The sequence below is a fragment of the Protomyctophum parallelum genome (genome assembly GCF_964188405.1).
Source record: "Protomyctophum parallelum genome assembly, chromosome: 10".
Taxonomy (NCBI): Eukaryota; Metazoa; Chordata; class Actinopteri; order Myctophiformes; family Myctophidae; genus Protomyctophum; species Protomyctophum parallelum.
Genome location: NC_139704.1, coordinates 433393 through 456525, shown reverse-complemented (window position 1 = coordinate 456525; position 23133 = coordinate 433393). Strand labels below are relative to the sequence as shown.

Sequence of the window (23133 nt, the reverse complement as noted above, 5' to 3'; positions counted from 1 at the left end):
CCGCAGGGGTATAGCCTCGGGATATCGTGTGGCATAATCCAGGATAACTAGGATATATCGGTGCCCGCGCGCCGACTTGGGTAGGGGACCCACTATGTCCATAGCTATACGCGAGAAAGGGACACCGATAATCGGCATGGGAATGAGCGGACTGTGCACGACCCCCCGCGGGGACGTGAGTTGACATTCCTCGCATGACCGACAGAAATCTTCGACCGCTCTTTTTACTCCCGGACAGTAGAAGCAAGCCAATATGCGATCATACGTCTTCTGTACTGCTAAGTGAGCGCCTAGTTGATGTGAGTGTGCCAAATATAACACCCGCAATACATGGGATCTAGGTACGAGTAATTGTTCAATTACAGCCTCTACTTTATCTTTGACGGCTCGATAAAGTAGACCATTACGTACTAGAAAGTGAGGGAAGGTTATTTCGCTCACCCCATCACACCGCTTCCCCTCGACAGTGGAGAGGTTTCTCCGCGCCCCCTCTAGGTTCGGGTCGGTCCACTGGGCCGTGGCGAACTCCCCTTGTAGGCGAGTGGGGGGTCCGTCCACTTGGGGGAAGCTGACGAAGGGGTCCTCGTCGAGTGGCGGGGTCTCGTCTGCTGAGGAGTGGACTTTCTCCGGGCCGGACTCGTCCGGGGCGGCGGCTGTTGCTGCTGATACCGGCCCAGCTGCGGGTTCTCCGAGGGCGGGGCAGGCGCGGTGTCTCTCCGTCTCTGGTCTAGGGTGGCGTTTTCTTCCCCTCTTCCGCGGTGGACGGCGGAGGCCAATACTTGTCGAAGAGCGGGCAGTCTGTGCCTATCAGGAGGGGGACGGGTAGGTCCGGAACCACTCCGGCGGGTACCGTCACGCTGCCTCGGGGGGTCTGGATGTGTATTTGGGTCACTGGGTAGCGGCGCAGGTCGCCATGCACGCAGCTGACCGGGACCGTCTCGGGTCCACCGCCGGTCACCAGGTCCCCTCTCACCAGTGTCACCACACTACCGGAGTCTACCAGGGCCTGGGTGTCTCTGCCGTTCACTCGGACCGGTAGGGCTGCCTGGCACTGTGCGGAGCTTCCCGAGTGCAGGCAGTGTCTGGAGCCCACCAGACTGGCGGCCGAGGCCATCGAGACGTCGGGGTCCCGTGCCCGGTCCGGACATGCCCAGGAAAGGTGGTCCTCCTGTCCGCAGACGTAGCACCGCCTGGGTGGGCCGCGGGCTGGTGGTGGGTTCGTCCGGGGTTTAGGCGTGGGGACCGTCTGGGCCTGGCGGCGGCGGTCCCGTCCTTGTCGGTTGTCGGTCTTCGCTGGTTCAGTTTTAGATGGTTGCAACATCTGGGTGCCCACCTGGTAGTTCTCTACCAGGGTGACTAGCTCTTCAACGGTGGCGGGGCAGGCGTGTACCGCCATCTTCTTTGCGTCGGGGGGGCAGGGCTCTCACGCCGCGGTCGATCACTATCCTGTCGAGGAGTGGGGTGCCTTCTCCTGTAGTGAGCCAGTTCTGTGTGAGTCTGCACAGGTCGGCAAACTGGGTGCGCGCCGGCTGCACCATGCGGAACTCCCACTGGTGGAACCTGTGTGCTCTGGCGGGAAGGCTGTACCCCAGGCTGGACAGGATGGCGGCTTTTAGCTTTCCGTAGTCGAGCGCGTCTCTGGCGGTGAGGTCCCGGCATGCTTGCTGTGCCGGTCCGTACAGGTAGGGGGCTACGATGCCACCCCAGTCGGCCAGTGGCCACCTCTCCCGGGTGGCGGAGCGTTCGAATACCTCTAGGAAAGCCTCGATGTCGTCGTCAGGTGTTTGCTTAGTGAGCACGGCTGCTGGTGATCGGGGGGCCGGTGCGTCTCTGTCCAGTCTGCGCAGTACCTCCCGCATGCACGTCTGGAGGTCCGTGTTGCTCTTCACCAGGGCGTTTAAGGCTGCTGCTTGGTCCATATTAGGCGGTGGTTAGGACCTGCTATACCCACATTCTCCACCAAATGTGGAGTCTTGGTGGGAAATGAACAGGCAGAACAGGGTATTGCAGCACTTCAAAACGCTGTTTATTAGCAAGAAGGTTGATTATGACAGTTAGATCACAATGAGACGCTCGACATCCGTCTCTGGGTAGCATTCATAAGCGTACAGTATTATTGGCTTCACAGGATTCCTTCGATCGCCTGGAGTAGGGTGAGAAACATCCGTTAGTTTCAACTTAGATTATACAGTCTTCTTCTTACGGCACGACTCCACACTGGAGGGCTCGTTATAATAAGAAACGATAAGAATAATAATAATATGACGGCGGAGCCTTGCTTCGTGACGTCGTCAGTATTTAGCCTTTACTGTAGCGTATCTTCTCCCATAGCGGGTTCAGCTCCGAGCGTGCACCTGCCGTTTAGCCCACCGGCGTTCAATACAACGAGAGCCTGCTTGCTAGGCAGTCCTCGAAGAATAGTCTGTGTGGAATTAAATAGGTTTCCTTCCGACCTTTTAGTATGGGTTCCAGTTGTCTTCGCTGTGGCAGGGCTGCCCCCCTGTTGCGTCGCGATAACTGTGAACTCCTGGAACTCCCGTTCCTAATTCACTCATTCATCCGTGTCGTCCGAGGTCTCTGTCCCGCGGACATTCCCTGGCCCGATCCTGAAAGCCTGTGACGGGGAGAGTGACAGTTAAGGCATGCAGAGATATATACACAGGAGTGTGTGTGTTTGGTGAGAGCGTGTGTGTCTGCTTACCCCCCGACGGTTTGTGCGTGCGTGCCTCCGTGAGCGCTTGTGTGTGTGAACCAGCCGCTGTCAGACCGACTACTAAGTCTTCCTTTTATACGCCGGGTGTGGCCGCTTGCTGGTTTGGGCGCGGTCCGTCCATCAGCTCAATCTGGTGGAGGAGGAGGTTCGGGACGTAGACATCCCCTATTAGGCGGCCGAGGGCGTGTCTTACGATCCGAGGCGTCTTCTGTCTGGTTGCCCTGGCAACGCACTTACCATCGCGGGGTGTCGCTCGCGAGACCCCACAGTATCCATACGCTTTATTAATATCGAACGCCGTACGCGCGAAGCGTATCTATACGTTTTATACGTTTTTTTATTGCTTACTGTACATCAACGTCCTATGCTCCAGGACACCGAAGAAACTAACAGCGATCCTCTCCAGGAAGGTCCAATATGTGATCCGGGAGTAAAAAGCCCCTCCCTCCTGAAAAGAGGTCTGTCTGTGGCGAAGACGCTCCCTCCTCCAATGCCTCCATTACACGTATGGGTCTGCACGGCAACGGCATAGACCAACGCAGATGTCAGGGCATCTAAAATGGAGTTACCCATACTCTAGTAGTAGTCTAGTGTCTGTGAATACACTCGATTCCCCCTCCCCTCCTGTTTCTACATGGTTTCTCCCGAGGAATCTTTGTGGGGGGAGTCTCTTCTGCCCGGATCGCATTGCAGTTTGAGTTCCCCCCCCACTGGCCCCAGGCCACACTGCGCCTTGCAATCGCCTTGCACCGCTCTCTCATTCTCGGAAAAAGATATAACGCAGTCGTGTCGATTTGCCCTCTGCCAGTATATAAACCAAGAATAATCTTCAACGATCGCCATTTCATAACGTTTTCAACACGCACACGGCACACGCCATGATCAACTAACTGCCTGGCTACGTCTTCAGTCTTCACCAGCCATCGCTATCCGTTGTGTGCATCGCCATCGCGTCTTCACTTTGTTTGGGCAAAGAAGCACGTATAGTAGAGATCAGCGATGGAAAAGAGCTTTATCCACGGCAGATAAGTAATGACGTATTATCGAAGGACCGCCATGATCAACTTACTGCCTACGTCTTCGTCAGCCAATGCAGCCATCATCGCTATCCGTTGTGTGATTGTGGATGTAGGCTACATCCACGGTATCGAGAGAGACGCCCGGCTGTGATATAGGTCTTATCACTGCAATTATAATGAATAAAAAGGCTACAATCACACAACGGATAGCGATGGCTGCATTGGCTGGTGACAACGTAGCCTCGGTCCCAGGCAGTTAGTTGATCATGGCGGTCCCTCGATAATACGTCATTACTTATCTGCCGTGGATAAAGCTCTTTTCCATCGCTGATCTCTACTATACGTGCTTCTTTGCCCAAACAAAGTGAAGACGCGATAGCGTTGTCCAACAAAGCGGCCAGTTATTTGATCATCTCTCTCTCCTGTGCTTCTTTCCTCAAACATGTCCAGACATGTCAACCTCAACCACTAAACTCACCGATCCAGTAACGCATCTCACCGTTATACTATCGTTCTGAAGGCAGATATAAAAATAAACATAAATAAATTATTGTCATATACATACTACACACTGAATGAAAGCCCTAATTGTCTACTTTTAGGAGGAAAACAAATACATAATATTGATCCCATGTACAGTTTGTCAGTAGGCTATTGAATGCAGTTGTTCAGGTCCAACTATTATTCACAAAATAAGGCCTATAGCGACATGTACATATTATATACCGTATGAAACAGAAGACCCTCTGCTTTCATAAGAAAAAAACTAATACTGTAATAATAATAAAAATCACACCCCTGTGAAGTGAGCATTTCCTCATGAAGTTATCATAGCGAGTTATAAAGGTTTAAAGTCACAGAGATTGACAGGCAGATATAAACATAAATAAATTATTATCATATACATACTACACACTGAATGAAAGCCCTGAATGTCTACTTTTAGGAGGAAAACAAATATACAAATATATACAAATATAGTTTGTCAGTAATTGGCTATTGAATGCAGCTTGCGCCCACCAGAGAGGATTTCAGAAAATGCATGGACCAGAAGAACTATTATTCACAAAATAAGGCCTATAGCGACATGTACATACTATATACCGTATGAAACAGAAGACTCTCTGCTTTCATAAGAAAAATACTTCTACTGTAATTATAATGAAAATCACACCCCTGTGAAGTGAGCAGTGCAATGTTGCGCAACATTGCACTGCTCACTTCACAGTGGACTAGTTTGGCTTCCTTTTGATTTATGCGGTGTGATTCTCGCTATAAGAGGCCCCTCGCTGTGGGCCCCGAAAAAGTTCAGAAGTCCCAATGTTAATCGCTCAGCACCACCAAGCCTGAGCAAATAGAAAACTCTAGCAATCAATGTGTTAAGTAGCCTGTCCAATTAGACAGCTGACTGCCGCATCGGCGAATGACGTGTGAGACTTGCACACACGGATACTCCCACATAGTAATGCAGCATGTTAACCCCTTGAGCATAGTATGGGCCTTTGAGCATGGCAAGAACCTCCCTTGAGGTTGACTGACTGAACTGACTCCGCGGGCTGCGTTTGATTAGCTTGTATATCTGCTATTTTTGAATAGCCAACGGACCCCTGGATGACCCCACTTTAAGTACTGTACTGTACTTTACACTTGAGTGTGTCCTTTTTTTGATAATTCTTCTACTCCACTATATCGCAGAGGCAAATCTTGTACTTTCTTTTTTTACACCACAACAATTATTTGACATCTTTAGTTACTTTGTAGATTTAGATTGTTAATATGAAACGTACATTAACCGATTAAACCCTGTTTTATTCTCCCGCTATTCAAAAGGCGGTAGTAAATTTACTTTTTTATAAAAAGGTTTTGTACTTTTTACTTTGATACTGAAATATTTTTGTAGGCTACTGCTTTAACTTAAAATATTGGAGTACTTCTTCCACCCCTGGTCCCCTGACCTGAACCACTACAAACAGCTAAAGCCTCAAACTTGATGTGACGCCCAGGATATGGAAGTGTTTCAGACTAAACTAAAGGAAAACTCCAACAACAGCCAACCTGGGTGACCTTGCTGTGTACAGCAGTACTGCTACGCTTATTTCTTTGGGAGCATGTGTTCGCTTTGATAATCAAATCACTTGCTTATACAGCACAGCAAACTTTATAAGCTAAGGCGTGTAGCAACTCATGTCAGTAGAAAAAGTGAAAAACATGTTTTCTGTTTGTTTGTTTCCTGCAACAATTTTCTTCATTTTGTTGAGGAAATGCCAGATGAGCCCAACTCATAGCATCTCTGAGGATAGAATTCTGGATGAGCAGCACATTTTGCATTTTGTACAAAACTGGCTACTCCTGAAAACTTTGGAAGGCTCGTCTTGATCACATGACTATCAAATGTGTGTGAATAATTTCACGGAAATTGGACACTGTTTGTGATTTGTCATTGTGGCATTTTGTTCGAAACGGACCAATGTGAGCTAAGCCAATCTTAGCCAATTGGGATGGAAGATGGGAAATTCTGCAGATCCGCGTTGATCACATGACTATGGAGATAGTGTATTGTGTGATGTACGGATAAAATGTGTATGAGTTATCTACAGAAATGTGTTTGGCCTAAATTGGCCTCATGGTGGCGCTTTAAGAGGCCGTTGAGGAATATTTGGGGCATCCAGGGAGTGTGTGTGCACAGTTTGACATGGTTGGGGCCAATGGTGCCGGAGATTAGCTGATAACGGACGGATGGAAGGACACACACACACACACACACACACACACACACACACACACGGTGCAAAACATAGGCCTACTCTCTCCCCATGCCTTCGGCCTGGTGGAGACAAACAGTGAGTCCTTGAAATTAATGAGTTTTTAGATTATAGAAGTCAAAGCCTTGGTGCCCAAGCTTTCATTTATAGAAGTCATAGCTGGGTATAGCAATTTCATTTGTAATTCTGATATGTGATATTTGTCTATTTTATGATTGACAATTTGCATATGAATGCACCAACAACTTTAAACATTACCATAATGCTCTTATGAGTGGTTGTTGTAATTTCAGTGGACCATGATGTGAGTAGCGATCGGGGGATGATTTATTTTCACAAGACACATTTTCACCTATAATCTCTTCAATGCTGGCGAGGCAGACCTTGATCTCCTCCGTGACTGTGAACGATTAAGGCAGATCAGATGGAGACAGCGAGGTGCCGGTTTATTTCAGTTCAGTGACTGTGTAGAGCTGTGAGCTGGTGGCTGGACCCTTCACATTATTGTCCTGCTTTTTCTGCACCAGTACACAAAGTCATGAGTGACAGTCTACTAAATCTACCATTTTGTAGCCTAGCTATGCATTCCACATACACACGCATGTGTGCACTTGCGTGTTTGTGTGTGTATTACTTTGTAGATTTTGATTATTATTATAAAACGTATACATCGACCACTTCAGCTCTATATAATATGATGCGAAGCCTGCGGAGCTAGTTCAGGCAGGCAACTCGTGAGCGAGCCTACCTGATCAGGTGACTAGTCTCATGCACTCTTTACCTGATCAGAGCAGCTATTTAAACCTATCTGCCTACCTGCTCATTCCTGGCTTCTCTCCTGCTGTGCGGTCGTGTGCCGCTGCAGCTGCTGCTTCCTCCCTGCCTCGCTTGCTGCTAACCTGCTGCTCATGAAGTTTTTGCAAATCCCACCACCTCCCCAGCATCCACCTTCATGTATACAGGCTCTGTTTCTAGATCCCACCGCCTCCCCAGCATCCACCTGTATACAGGCTCTGTTTCTAGATCCCACCGCCTCCCCAGCATCCACCTTCATGTATACAGGCTCTGTTTCTAAATGCCACCGCCTCCCCAGCATCCACCTTCATGTATACAGGCTCTGTTTCTAGATCCCACCGCCTCCCCAGCATCCACCTTCATGTATACAGGCTCTGTTTCTAGATCCCACCGCCTCCCCAGCATCCACCTTCATGTATACAGGCTCTGTTTCTAGATCCCACCGCCTCCCCAGCATCCACCTGTATACAGGCTCTGTTTCTAGATCCCACCGCCTCCCCAGCATCCACCTTCATGTATACAGGCTCTGTTTCTAGATCCCACCGCCTCCCCAGCATCCACCTTCATGTATACAGGCTCTGTTTCTAGATCCCACCGCCTCCCCAGCATCCACCTTCATGTATACAGGCTCTGTTTCTAGATCCCACCGCCTCCCCAGCATCCACCTTCATGTATACAGGCTCTGTTTCTAGATCCCACCGCCTCCCCAGCATCCACCTGTATACAGGCTCTGTTTCTAGATCCCACCGCCTCCCCAGCATCCACCTTCATGTATACAGGCTCTGTTTCTAGATCCCACCGCCTCCCCAGCATCCACCTTCATGTATACAGGCTCTGTTTCTAGATCCCACCGCCTCCCCAGCATCCACCTTCATGTATACAGGCTCTGTTTCTAGATCCCCCTGCTTGGGGATCTTATTCATTCCCTGTAATTCCACTTGGCTTATAATTTAACTAAAATGTTAATGTTACAAGGAATGAATAGGGACAGAGCCCTGACGCCAATCTATGCTTCATATATCTATGCTCAATAAATATATATTCAAAATTCACTCTAAGAGTTTGGTTATTTTCAAAATATTTGTAATACTACATTTTGAAAACTTTTGAAGACATTCTGCGTGGAATTGCGTGCATTGTGGAATTGGTACTTTTACTTAAAGATGGAGTGACATGATTTTTTTCCACATCATCATCAGGTATTATTATTATATAAGGAGGAAAAAAAGTATGCCTGGTTTGCCTGGTTGGTGGTGATGCGGGTCATGATCCACCCGAACTGATTGTTGTATGATAAAGGGGGTGAGGTTAGGGGAGGGGATGATATTGTGATGTCACTATATCCACTGTTTATTTCATTGGCACGTTTATTTGACTGTCAAGGTTTCGGCCTCCAGGAAGAAACCCTAAATACAAAGGGAAGACATCAATGCACATAAGAGCCACACCAAGGGGTCTAATGAAGTACTGTCAACTCATAAACACATGAAAAAAACCTAAAATCACAGCACTCTTTTCCACCCCTGGCAGCAGAAATGGTGGACCCTCTGCTTCTGTTTGCATTGTGACGTGTGACGTCCCCTATGAGGCCCCCCTGCCACCTTCAACCGCGTGAGGACATTTTACTTTTTAATGGACAGTAATTATGCAAGCGTGTGATTACTTAAGGGAGCAAAAGAAAAGAGGCTATTTCAAGAATCTTAAAACTTTTATTCACGCATCATGGGCACGTTGACAGTTTGTGAGCTTTGAACTGACGATTTAGCAAGAGCAGCAAAAAAAAAAAGAATTTGTAGCTATTCAGATACCAAAACAAATCGCTGACAGATTTATACGCCTACTTTGTCTTATGCCAGAGTGCAGAGAATCTGTAAATATATCAAAAAGTACCAACAAACATTTTTGTTTGTTGTACAATTTCTGTTATCGAAATTTACTTGGCAATTTACTTGCCAATTTAATTGGCATTAAAATGTACTTAAAGTAAAAGTACTTTCCACCACTACCAGGTGTATCTACAGTAGGCTTATTTCTGGCAACCATTCTCATAGGTAGATTATTAAACATGATATTCCTCATAGGTGTCTGATTATTAAACATGATATTCCTCATAGGTGTCTGATTATTAAACACGATATTCCAAACGTGGCTACTGAATTCTACCGTCAAATGGTTTAATAAAAGGAAAAAACTGCAGCATCTGTGGATCTTGTAATTGGGAGAAATGTTATAATTGATTCTGTCTTTACAAGAAGAAACTGCCCAGTTGGAAGTCAAAGATTATAAGCTCACAGTGTGAGTGTTTGACCAATGAATTACTTCCAAAAAACATCGACTGTGTGTTCTTGTCTCATGATGAGACACTGAACAACACATATCTCTCGAGGCAGATTCTGTGAATTCTGTGACCGGGGTGGTCTACCAGGCTATAGAATTAGTCGTCACCACAGCCCCAGTGTTGTTGTTGTTAGTAGGAATACACACAGAGGAAATAGATTGAGAAAGGGAGTTGGTTCCCCCAGGAGCTTTTTTTTCTCTGCCTTTTTTAACCGAATGGGTTCCCACTTCCAGATTGACAATGCAATCAGTAAGTAATTACGGTTGTGTTCCATTCAGGTCAGACAGCCGGGATGCTGCTATTGTGCATGTTGGCTCACTGGAAATGGAAACACTCTGCTACACTAAAGGGAACAGAACAGTGTTGTTTATCACCTGTGTTTAATGTCAATATGGCTGCCGTATTGGCTGAAAAATGCCTGTTGGGTTGCCACTTTGATTCTGCATGCTGGACCGTGGACGTCATTGATTGGATAATGAAGGAATGGAAAATATTCATAAAACCAGCTATTATAATGGCAGCTTGACAGTCCTAACTCCTGTCTCACATTCTCTGTTTCTGGAGCTGCAGTCACTCTGCACACAGCGAGGTGTGTCTCCTGTTAATGACCTTTTGACCTGGCTGTCTTATATCTGGCAAGCACCTGTGAGTAGTCTTGCAGAGCCATGAGGCCCATAGGGCAGGAGCTTATCTCCTGTTTCTGTAGCGTGAGGCAGCTTGATGTACAAGTACACCCCCTGGACATGACGCTAGTATGTCGCAGGGACTTACCCCCAATCCAACCCTTGATGCTGAGTGTCAAGCAGGGAGGCACTGGGTCCCATTTTTAGAGTCTTTGGTATGTACCGGCCGGGGATCGAACCCCGACCACCCAGTCTCAGGGCGGACACTCTAACCACAAGGCCACTGAGCTGGTAGGCACCTGGATGGCTACTAATTCCTGGCTGTGAATGTACCGTACTCTGTGCTTATGTTTATAATGTCCAGCTAGTGCACATGCTTGCTTGTGCCCCTAATTCTAGAAGTCTCCAGCTGATCTTTCTAGTTTGACAACCTGTTTTACGCCTGGCCTTCAGTAGCCTACAGCCTCCCATGCAGCTCCAGCCTGGATGGAATGCGCAGCCTGAGGATCTACAACAAGGAAGATGTGTTTTTGTTCTTGAGAAGCTTGGACCTCGGTTAACTCTTTCAGCTTGTGAAGCTTGTACCTCAGTTGTGACTTTTATTGAAAGACGTGGTCTGTCTCTGCAGTTTGGGTTCCTTATCTGCCGTGACACAGTACCTGCATACCTACAGTACATGGTAACACATGTGACCTTAATACAGGCTTATAGAGTTTCACTTCCCCTGTAGTTTCAGCCAATCAGGTGATGCTGCTTATCACTTGGTTTGCAGGCTGTGTGCTGCATGAAATATTGATTCTAAGAAGCGAGGGGAGCTGTCACAGTGCCATAGACAATGATATGCTCCAAATGTCTCTGTCATATGATAAAACGGATTTAAAATGTTTTTGCCAACAAAGCCAGAATGAGTAAAATAATTTAAATAATTAGACTGCTATGCATTCCATTAAATGGCAACGCAGGACCCACACTTGGTTCCATTAGGCCACAGACCCCCATTACACTGTAATACATTTAGCTCACTGTTTCTGTAACTCTGATTCAGAGTTACTTTCAGAGTCTTTGAAAGTGAACAAAAGTAAAGGTCCATTTACTTTACTTATAGCTTGCTTTGTTTATTTAGATGCGACAATGCATATTATTGAAGAACACATACTGTATAATGTAAATATAGCAATGCTATATTTACATTAACACAAAACAATAGAACCTGGCGGTCCGGAACTGATGCTGAACACCACATCACATAATGGTACAGTTTCTTGCTTCCTGCTCCCATCACTAAGCTTCGTCTTTGTTTCGTTTTAAGTTTAGTTTTAAGTAAAAATCCATAGCAGAAGCTATAGCAGCATAAGAATGGATTTGGCTTTGCCTCTGTCTGGCCAGCTGACCTGAGAAGTGAGTGTCTGACTCGTCTGAGTGAGAGAGTGTTGTTGACGACAGAGAACTGCTTTGTATGCTGCTAAGAGACTGACCTACCTCTCCCCAAGTGTTGATGATTGGATTCCAACGTAGACAGAGTAAGCACAGACATCCACAGGCTCGGTTATAGGGCTGGACCCACCCAAATGTATCTCAGAAGAAGAACACAAAAGAAAGTGATTGTAGCACGGATGAGAATGCAGACGCAATGCAGTAAGGGGACCAGAGAGACAGGACTGTATAGGACGACCCCAACAGCACTGCCATGCAAGGTGCTGACAGCAGACGATCCCACCGCCACTGCCATGCAAGGTGCTGACAGCAGACGATCCCACCGCCACTGCCATGCAAGGTGCTGACAGCAGACGATCCCACCGCCACTGCCATGCAAGGTACTGACAGCAGACGATCCCACCGCCACTGCCATGCAAGGTGCTGACAGCATTCTTTGCCATTATCTCATTGAGACCAGATTAAAAAGAAAGAAAGAAAGAAAAATAACTTCTAAAACCTAACCTAAGTTTTCAGAAAATCTTAAATGTTTAATTATTATTATTTTTAAACAACATTTCTGTTGCTATGTACATAGCAACATCTAAATGACACCGATGCGTTCCCGGTTTTGAAGTTCATCAAAACAAGTACATGTTTCGATGAATAGAATAATCAAGAAACGAAAATTGTGAAAATGGCAGATCTACAAGTGCTCACAAGCCATCACTTTCTGACATGCTGTGAGCTTGTACAACTGCTATTTTTTATAATGATGAAATGCCCCAAATATGGAACAATTATTAATCAATCATTTGATTAAAGTTTTGAGTGTATATACTGTACCGGTATTACATCAATTACTTTTATTAACCCATTCTGAACGGGAACCCATTTTGGTGTTAGCATCATGTTATGCTTTAGCTATTGAAAAATAGCAGATCTACAAGCTCGTAGCGCGCCACTCGGTGGCGCGCTACGAGCTTGTAGGTCTGCTATTTTTGAAAAATCAAAGAACGACTGACATTTTTTAAATCTGATCTCAGGTCAAAATGGGTTAATCAGACCAGTGTGTGTCCAGTGGAAACCTCGTATGAATCTGATCTCAGGTCAGAATGGGTGAACGGTTGCATCCCTAGACAGCATCACTACTCCTCCTGGTCCATACAGTCCACTGCTTATTTGGAGCTGCATGCATCGATTTAATCTAATTGTGCAAATGCAGCCATATAATGCACTTTGACTGTTGACAAATGCATGCATGCCTGACTGTGCATCATTCATTTCTGACAATTGTAGGGTACTTTGCAGTCGCAAAGTATATGGTGGAAATTCCCCATGACACAGAAATCACATTCGTCACAATAACTGCATAATAGTTTTTTTTATTTACTCGAGTCAACAAACTTTCATAACATCCCGTCGTTTTCAATGCAAGAGACAGAGCCTGAGATTTGTGCTACTCTGCATCACCGGCACCGCTGAAGTGCCCTTGAGCAAGGCACTGAACCCCCAACTGCTCCCCCTGGAGCTGCTTAGTGGCCAACAGTATAAGACTGAGGTTGTACTGGTCAGCTCCCAGGTTTTAGTGTGTGTGTGTTGGTGGAGTACTTCGCCCAATTTCAGACTTGATCTCTTCATGTAATTGGTCCTAACACCTAACTAATGCTCATGATGCGATGGCTGTGGACAGTTCAGAAACACGCCCACATCGGAAGTCAGGTTACACACACACGCGCGCGCACACACGCACGCACGCACACGCGCACGCGCACGCGCACGCGCACGCGCACGCGCACACACACACACACACACACACACACCGTTTAAAAGTTAAAACTTAAGAGTAGAGTAGACATAATTATTGTCTTATAATGAGCATTTAGTGAGTTCTAATTATATGCAACTTTGTAACCAATAGCATACATTGCTGGATGAGTGCCCATGGTTGAGACATTAACCTTAAAAATGACTCTTATATGTCCTATACTAGGATTGCATTGGAAGTGCATTCCAACTGTGCCGTTCTTCTACTTACATTTAATACTGGGTTATGATCAAACTGAAATGCTGCCGAAGTCTTCATACAAGGGTTAGGTTAGGATATTGTTTTTGTCATACACGCTGGGTGTGTATTCTTTCTTGATATTGGGAGTTTCTCCTGTGAAGTGTACAGAGAGAGAGAGAGAGCCCTTGGGGTGATGTTGCACTGTAAACAAATAAAACCTAACTGCATAATAAATAAAGGTCAGCTTATAGTGTCTTGTCTACAGCCCCTCTCCTCCTTGTTAAAGTATTTAACCCTTCTGGAAGGAAAACCCTTTTGGTGTTTTAAGCATTATGTATTTTATACTTTAGCTCGTAGCGTGGCACCGAAGAGCTTGTAGATCTTTTTTGAAAGAAATGTGAAAGTGTGGCGCAAATCTTTAAACATATATTCTTTCAAACGTACGTTTTTAACTCAAATCTTTGATTCTGGGAGTTACATATCATTTTGGAGGTCCTTGACATGAAATAGTTTGAGAACCACTGATATAGAAACGGGTATTTCAGAAAACTGCCAGGATTATTTTTATTTTGACTTTAGGCCTGAATGGTTAATGGTTCCAAAGCAGCACTAAAGGAGCAGCCCTTTGCCTCCTACTGATATAAAGATGAATATTATCTGAGGAAAGGGAGCATATTAGGGAGACTGGTGTGACAGAGCTGTGCCATTATGGAAGCCGCATGACAAGACTTGAAGGAATAATTTTACATAATTGCTGACGCTCCATATTTTTGTTTTAATCCCCTGGTTATCAAGGTCAAATTGATACTTACAGGATCTGTCATTCAATGTTCAAATGGAACCAAACTATGTTCTCCCCAATGTATTTGTTATGCCAAATGATTCCTCCAATCCTCCCCACTCACATTTCTGTATTGTCTCTGCTGTTGTGCCTACTGACTCAGATACCAGTGAGGAGCCTCCAACGGGAGGACTACTCCTAGCCCTAGCCTGTTGATCGGATACTTTATTAGTAAACAGCACAAGGTACAAGGTAGACATTTAGGCTAAAAGGATAACAGTGTAGGAATACGCTCAGTGGCAAATGTCACGGTAACACACCAGCCTTCTGAAGGCTGCTATATATTCCGGCACATCGCCATTCCAATCCATGCGCCGTATTTGTAGTCGGAATGCCACTCTGTCCCCAAATATCACCCTCCCTGCCTGGCTTCCCTAGCTCCCCTGAACACCGGTGGATTTGAACTCCTATAACCTCTGTTGGGTGGAATGGGCAGGCACTTTACCACCACTGCACCATCTGAGCGCTGAAACTTCATTAAACCTTACCTTACGGGTCCTATATATATTTATTTTACATTTACATATATTTTATACATGGGGGGGGGGGCTAAATGCATGTTATACATTTTTGCCAATTTCTTTCTACAATTGCTACAAATTCCTTCGTAAAACCTGTGGATAGGTCATCGTCTAAAAACAAGTTGAAAGATTTAAGTCTGATAATGATGTGGTGTGCAACTGTGCATTCCAATCATGTATTATAGGCCTATAGGCTTCTTTACATTGTTTTTGAGGGGTGCTATCCCCTCCTATAAACAGCTATAGTGTAGATTCTGTCTTAACACAAACATTAAATGCCATTGACAATGGATGGAGAATTTACGTCATGTGTCTCAGCAAATCGGCTGTCGGTATGTCGGTGGAAACCCTTGGCCAATAAGGGACCACCATTCTTGGTGACGTAACTAAGGTATGTTTCAAGGTTGGGATTAGAGCGCCCCTCACTTCACATAGGTGTGATTCTTTTCTGACCATTTTCCACATTTATAATTTTTTGGAGGGGAAAATAAATTAAAAGTATAAAAGAAAGTACTTAAAAAAAAAACACACAGGTAGGCTTTCAATACCACAATGTAGAAATACTCACTAGTAAAAGTCCGGAATTAAAAATTGACTTGAGTAAAAGTAGCCTACAAAAGTGTTGACATCAAAATATACTTAAAGTGCCAAAAGCAAAAGTAGGCTACTCATTATGTCTGAGTCTCATTGCAAGTTTTCCAAATGTATAATAATACATACAATAATATATATATATATATATATATACAAAACTAGTAGTAAAAAAAACTAAAAGTACAATAATTTCCTCAGATGCATTGCAGTAAAAGTATTGAAAATGGGGAAAAACTCCAGTAAAGTAAAAAGTATCTAAAATGTTACTTAAGTACGGTACTTGAGTAAATGTAATTTCTTAAATGTACTTTCCACAGTGCCCATCATGTGTATCCAGCAGATGGCACTGTTGCAGTGTCTTTCAACAGCCCACGGTGGCGCGCGCCCTGCTCGGCGCGCCGAGGCAAAGAAATGCATCCAGAACGGTATGCATTTGGACCGTTCAGCGCTCCTCTCCTCTGCTTCTGAGAGGCAGGCTGATGTTGAGGCGAACGGAGGAAGGCTATTACTCTCCGGGGGACGAACTGGATTCGCCACAGCGGTCTAAACACCGCCGTTTGAGCGGCTTGCTTTGAATCATGTACGGGGTCGGGGGTGTTGATGATGGAGACGCCACTGGCACTTTTTGGGACAAAGTTGCCGCGTCTCGGTCCCGACGGGACTGCATGTGTTACCTTGGACCCCCCACTACGCTGGTGGCCGACCCCATGTAAGAGCGCCTTTTAACTTTTATAATGTTAGTGTAATTGTACAGCCTATAAATAACATTCTGAATTGAACGGCAGGTATGGCAGGTGTATTGGATTAGGCTAAATGAACTGACACGGGCACTTTGGGCATGCACTGCCATGCAGTGAAGCCTAGGCTCTGGTAGCCTAGGTTACAGTGTGGATGTGGAAATTAGTAGGCTAAATACAGTGCAGGTTCCCAAACCTTTTCATGTCAAGGACCACCAAATTGACACTCATCAGCCCGCGGACCCCTATTTGAAAATATCATAAAAAGCTCGTCTTATGGCATATATTATATGCCATAAGACGAGCTTTTTATGATTCTATCAGTGATTCTCAACCCTTTTATTTTCAAAGATACCCAGTTTGACATGAATTTAGCTACAGACCCCCATTTAATGGCATTTCTATCAGACCCCAATTTATATTGTAAAATCAATGTTAATTTAACTCTGAGAGTGTACAAATGTTCCATTCGTACACTCTCTGAGTTACAGCCCCGTAAGGGTCCATTTGGATCCAAACTCTCATTTAGCTGGGGAGTCGGACCCCCTGGAACTCCCTCAAGGACCCCTGGGGGTCCCCGGACCCCACTTTGAGAACCACTGGGCTAATACACTCAGTACACTAGCATTATTTGCTGTGACAGTGCGCACTGTACACACAATGCGTGTTGTCACCTAATTGTCTGACTAAATAAAATAATATAGAACAGTAAAGCAAAATCTTCAATATCAATAGCAATTTACAGTGGCCTGAATGATTGATTGGGGCAACAACCTCATTTAAACTTTCAGGCTAGTAGATCTTTCACACAAACTGAGCTCACCAGCACCATTCTCCAATGTTTCTTTTGTTGTAGGTATAGGCTATCAGACTATACACACAGTCTAGACTATTATAGCCTGGACATATTCGTCCTTGTGTTAAAAAGCAAATATAAAGAGATGTAGGTTTAATAGACTAGGTAGGCTACAGTATAGTGTATTGACAATGTTCAACGTTGAATAAATGGGTTTTTTGCTCAAGCAAGGTTTTGTGCTCTATAGTGCATTTGGAACGTTTATACTGTCACAAGTAGTGCTTTCCTCGCTGTTCCAAATAGCTTCCTAATGGAGTCATTCGTTATACACAAATTCCTCAATGAAGCCTATAGCCAGACATGTCTTTATCTTTTTCTTGTCTTATTATTGCACAGTTGCAATGCACATTGGGTCACTTTGAGTTAGTGTCAGTCTTTCACCATGTGTGAACGCAAGGCCAGTGGAGGATGATGATGATTTATCACTGGACGTGCATCACGCACGCATGCACACACACTGGATGGACTCTGGTGGTCGTGGTGGAGCACAGAGGGTTATTTCTTATATAGTAGCCTAAAAGCAATTCCTCTCTAGCTGTTGCTTCCATCGTGTGGGGCGGCAGTGGCTCAGGGGTAGAGTGGCTGGATGGTAACTGCAAGGTTGCCAGTTCGAACCCGGGCTCCCCCAGAGTTAGTCTCGAAGTGTCCTTTAGCAAGACACTGAACCCTTAATTGCTTCTGATGTGCTGGTTGGTGCCTTTCCGCCGCCATCGGTGTATGAATGTGTGTGTGAATGGGTGAATGTAATGCACAATCTCTGTAAAGCGCCTTGGATGAAGTCACTTTATAAATGCACCATTTACCATTCCCACAGCACTAGTTTGCTGGCTGGCAGCGCGTAGAAGAAGCCGAGTTTGGTTTGACAGAGTACAGCACCTTGCAATGGGCCTGGTCTACAAGATTCACTACACCACCAAGATACCCATGTACCTGTCAAATTACTACTTAATGTCAACAAAGTCCACAATCACAACACCAGAGGGTGTGGCTCTCAAGGGATTCAATTAATTTCGCTCCTATGCCACTGAAATAGAAATAACGGTGATGGGTCGCACACACCAAAAACTGCTTTAGTTTGTATTCTTGCATTGTGAAATAGACAAACATTTCGGCTATCCAGCCTTCATCAGTGTATGCAAGAATGCAAGAATAAAAATTAAAGCAGTTCTTGGTGTGTGCGACCCATCACCGTTATTTCTATTGCATGACTTGAAAGGGTAGCGCACCATGAGTCAGAGTGTGGTGGTCACAAAGAAAAGCTCCTATGCCACTAAAATGTGGAACACCCTACCAACAGCCGTTAAGAAATGTGAATCCCTAGACTCCTTCCTCTCAAAGAGCACCTACAGACGGCTGCAATTCGAAACTGGCCCCTGTAAAAAGTTTTTTCACATATATGTTTTTTAACTGCATTTTTTCATAGAAGTGTACAGTATAACAAGTATTTTCTGGCTTTTTTGGTTTCATCCTCGTAGCAGTTTTTGTATTGACTTGTGCTTTCGTTTGAAATGTAAAAAAGGAATAAGATCCATCCCCACAGTTTTGGACCCAAAAATTACCGCACACGATATATGTCTGCTCCCCGTCCTCTTTATTTCAACCTAACAAACAACGTTTCGCCCCTCCAGACTTTCTCAAGTTTCGTATCGTGTGCGGACATTCCATGTTTTTCTTCATTTGTTTCAAATGCCAAAGATCAACACCCCCTTCCCTTTGTCCTCTCTTCCTATAGCGGGATGCGCAAGTCACCTGATCTGAGTCCCAGAAGGCTTTCGGACATCAGCCCTCAACTCAGGCAACTGAAATACCTTGTGGTGGACGAGTCCATCAAAGAGGACCAGCTGAGATCGTCCCGGTCGGTGGAGGACATCAACAGCGCGTCGATAGAGGAGAGAATACTGAGAATAACTGGCTACTATGGATATCAACCCTGGAATACGTACAATAGTAGTAAGTGGGTCATTTTCTATAAGTTGCATGGAGTTGCTGCAGAATTTCCATGACATTTCTATACATTTAACGCTCCTGGAATCAAATCCGGGTCTCCGCCATGGAAAGCCAAGATCCTGTCTATCTACTATAGCCTAAAGGGGAATTTCCCCTTGGCCGAATGACATCATTATAGGCTGGCTAATAAGCCGAATCAGCCGTTGGCAAAAGAAAATTGCCTGCCGGCGGATTGTTGTGTGATATTAGTCTGGCTTATTAGCCAGGCTAACATAATTAGGCTTTTGGTCATCAGGCAGATGACCTGTTCTGTTACACATTTCTAGGAAATAGCCTATATTTTTGCATTATAGCATCAATGCTTTTCATTCACTTCCATAATGGCCAAGACTCTACTCTAGGCCATTCAGTCTACAATGTTTTTCTGGCCGAGGGCCCCTTAGCTGAGAGAGAGATCTGTGATTCAATAGGATTCACCGCCTGTTTTCGACTGGCACCCACCCCTCTCGACCAGAAATCATACAGGCTGGGGCAGGCTAGGTGGACGGTTAACGGTTATGTTAACGCTTGCAAACACGTCACAAACGTGACATCTCTGTGACATACTTCTTGCATCTTGCGTTTTTTCTTTATTTATTGCATTTTTTCTTTTTTTGTACAAACAAACAATACAACAGAACAATACATAATACATCGGACAATACAATTACAAAAAAAACATACAGTACATACATATATAAATACAATGTAATAAGGGCACTTAGACTGGTAACAACAACAACAACAGAGTCCTTATGGCCACAAGACCAAACAGCTGCAGCGAATACAATTTAGACATTTTCTGTTTCCGCCATTAAATAAGTAACATATTGGATAAACCGTCCCCATATTTCAGTCAAACATCTTTTGTTTATTCTTCAGAGTATAAGTGATTCTTTCCAGAGGAAGGCACATTGACTGGGATATCTGCCTGGTCTTTAGCCACAGCTGATGATCTTCCTTTACAGATACTAATGTTTAGTTTTAGTTTATATTTCAATTGCATTTTAACCTGTACAGCACTTTGGGTTCATTTTAAATGTGCTTTTTAAATACTTTTTGTGTTGAGTTGAGTTGTGTTGAGATGCAGTACAGTGATCTATATACAGTGCAGTGGTCAATGTATGGGGTCTATAGATGCAGTACAATGGTCTATATAGTACAGTGGTTTATAGATACAGTTCAGATGTATATAGATGCAGCACAGTAGTCTAGATGCAGACTGCAGTATAGTGGTCTCATACAGATATAGATGCAGTACAGTCGTTATACAGTAACAGTACAGTGGTCGCATGCAACTATAGATAATGTACAGTGGTCTCATACAGCTCTAGAAAGAGTACAGTGGTCTCATACAGCTATAATACGCAGAAATTACACATTTGTACTGCATGTATAAAACGGCATGGTTCTTGGTCCCGACCCAAAGTTTGGTTAACGTTGGCCTAGAGAAATTTGTCAGGCATCTATTTCACAGGAGTTGTGATCTCTTCTTTTCCTCTATTAATGGTGGCGTGACCTTTTACACTTGTATTAGTCATCTGCAAGCACGCACAAGGGACACCACGGCAGAGTCACCACACGATGACACACGAGTGACGCGATAGTTCTGAGGTGTAATGAGCTCACGCACAGAATACATTATACCATTTGCCCAAATCCCAGAAGCTTTCTGAGTCATAAGAAGGCAAGATAAGATAAGAAAGAGAACATATTGTATCACAATGTTCTCAGCAAGCAGTGGAGGACAAAGCAATCAACCCCAATTGTTCTTTTTTTTTTTTATATATATTTTTTATCCCACGATTTTGTAACCCATTTTTCACCCCTGTGTCAATCATCTAATGTGATCCTGGGCTCTACACATCCTCCGCCAACCTGGGGAGAGCAACGGACTTAACTCATGCTTCCTTCATGCTTGAGTGTCCAAGTTGCTCCTTTACACCTGACAGGGGGGAGTTTCCCTGGTTGGACGTAGCGCGTGGAAGGAACACGTTATTCCAACCAGATCCTTTCCCCTCCATCAGGCGCCCCGGCTGGCCAGGGGGAGGCAGTTTAGAGACCAGGATTACTGCATGTTTTTGTGAGGGTACCTACCCTAAGGGACACGGGGAGAACATGCAAACTCCACACAGAAAGGCCCTTTCGCCAACCCCGCCTTCGGGTATGGGCACTGATGACGTGGAGGAGGAAACACGCCGCCAGCACCCACAGCGCCCCGAGCGGGAATCCACCTTGTTTCATTTGCAAGTGTGACTCGCGTGAGTCGCGTCACAGCAACCACACTGGTTATCATGAGACTGTCACAGTATGGCCATATATGGACACCAAGGCAGAGTCACCACACGATGACACACGAGTGACGCGATAGTTCTGAGGTGTAATGAGCTCACGCACATAATACATTATACCATTTGCCCAAATCCCAGAAGCTTTCTGAGTCATAAGAAGGCAAGATAAGATAAGAAAGAGAACATATTGTATCACAATGTTCTCAGCAAGCAGTGGAGGACAAAGCAATCAACCCCAATTGTTCTTGAGACAAAGTATTGATCCCTCTTGGACTCTAAGCTCAAAGACTCAAAGCATCTCTGATGAATAGTTACTTACTGTAAAATCACTGGTTCCCAGTCTTTCTCCTTTGGAACCCAGAATTCTTAACTGCATCTGACAAGCTGAGACCACGCACGCACGCACGCATGCACGCATGCACGCACGCACGCACGCACGCACGCATGTACGCACTTCTCAGAGCAAAAATAGCCGAGTTTGTAGATTATTTTATATTTTTTATGGAGGTACAGACAGTAGGCTGACAGGAAATGGGGAGAGAGATGGGGGGATGACATGCAGTAAAGTCCGGCGGGATCGGGAGTCGAGCCTGCGGCACACTGCCAGACTGGATTACCAGCCAAGGCGCCTGGACCGCTGAGCCATGGCCCAGGCCATTTTGCCAACTTTTTGAGACAATTTGAAAATGTGTGGATGAAATCAAGATATGATTTTGTGCAACATATTTAAATAAAAATGTTGGACATAGACAAAATGAGAGCTGTCCACTCTAATAGATGCTATCCAAGCACCGTTTCGGACGCGGGGCGGCTCGCCAGAACCGGGCCGGCACCCTGGGTGCGTTCCTGTGGGTCTGGAACCCCCCCACACGGAGTTGCACCACTCACTTCACACGGGTGTGATTTTTATGTCTTACGCCAATGTTTCCATACCAACAAATGACAGCAAAGGAAATTACAGATATTATGAAAGCACTCTAGAACAAAATAATCTATGACTTATCCACCTGAAATGCTACTGGATTAGTTCAAACGAGTCCTGCTTTTGTCTTTGTCTGCTTTTGTTTCTAAAGTGGTTGGTTGAATAAAAGCTTTTCCACAAAGCTTTTAGCAGAACAGCCCTTAATTATCTATTATGGAACATGTATACTGTCTGTGGGCCTTGAAGCACAATGTCTCTCGCGTTTCACAAAGACACTGTTCATGCATGCCTTACCTTCCAGGAACGAGCCTCTTTGAATTGTAATGAGCCAGCAATTATTTACTCTCTATATCAGCAGATCCCAGATGTTGATTTTGACAGCCAATTCTTATGTAGTTTTAGTCATAGTCTTTTGAGTAAAATTTCATTTAGTTTTAGTCATATTTTAGTCATCTGAGCTTGATCTACAAGCTCACAACGCATCACACTGCGACGCATTGTGAGCTTACAGAGATCTGCTATTTCCTGATCACAACACCAGAGCGCAACTGACAAATGACTTGTCTTTTAGTTCTACTGGATCTCTTTTCCACTAGTCATCATAGCTTAGTTTTAATGTAGTTTTAATCTGTGAAATAAGGTAGTTGACGATATCAACACACACATTCAGGCTATTTAGTATTCATTATTACACAAATATACATGTTACCGTCT

The 23133-nt window shown here is 44.9% G+C and overlaps 1 protein-coding gene across 1 annotated transcript in view; it reads left to right on the top strand.

Annotated features, from left to right (window-relative positions):
- Positions 1 to 16238: 16238 nt before the first annotated feature.
- LOC310865296 (solute carrier family 35 member F3-like) overlaps positions 16239 to 23133 on the top strand; it is a gene marked incomplete at its 3' end in the record, with an annotated part of 118051 nt that continues 111156 nt past the window's right edge. Inside the window, exons 1-2 of the mRNA XM_083774321.1 lie at positions 16239 to 16336; positions 18953 to 19170. Of these exons, the coding sequence (XP_083630447.1) occupies positions 16293 to 16336; positions 18953 to 19170 (262 nt within the window). The 5' untranslated portion in view covers positions 16239 to 16292. The remainder of the gene's footprint in view (positions 16337 to 18952; positions 19171 to 23133) is intronic.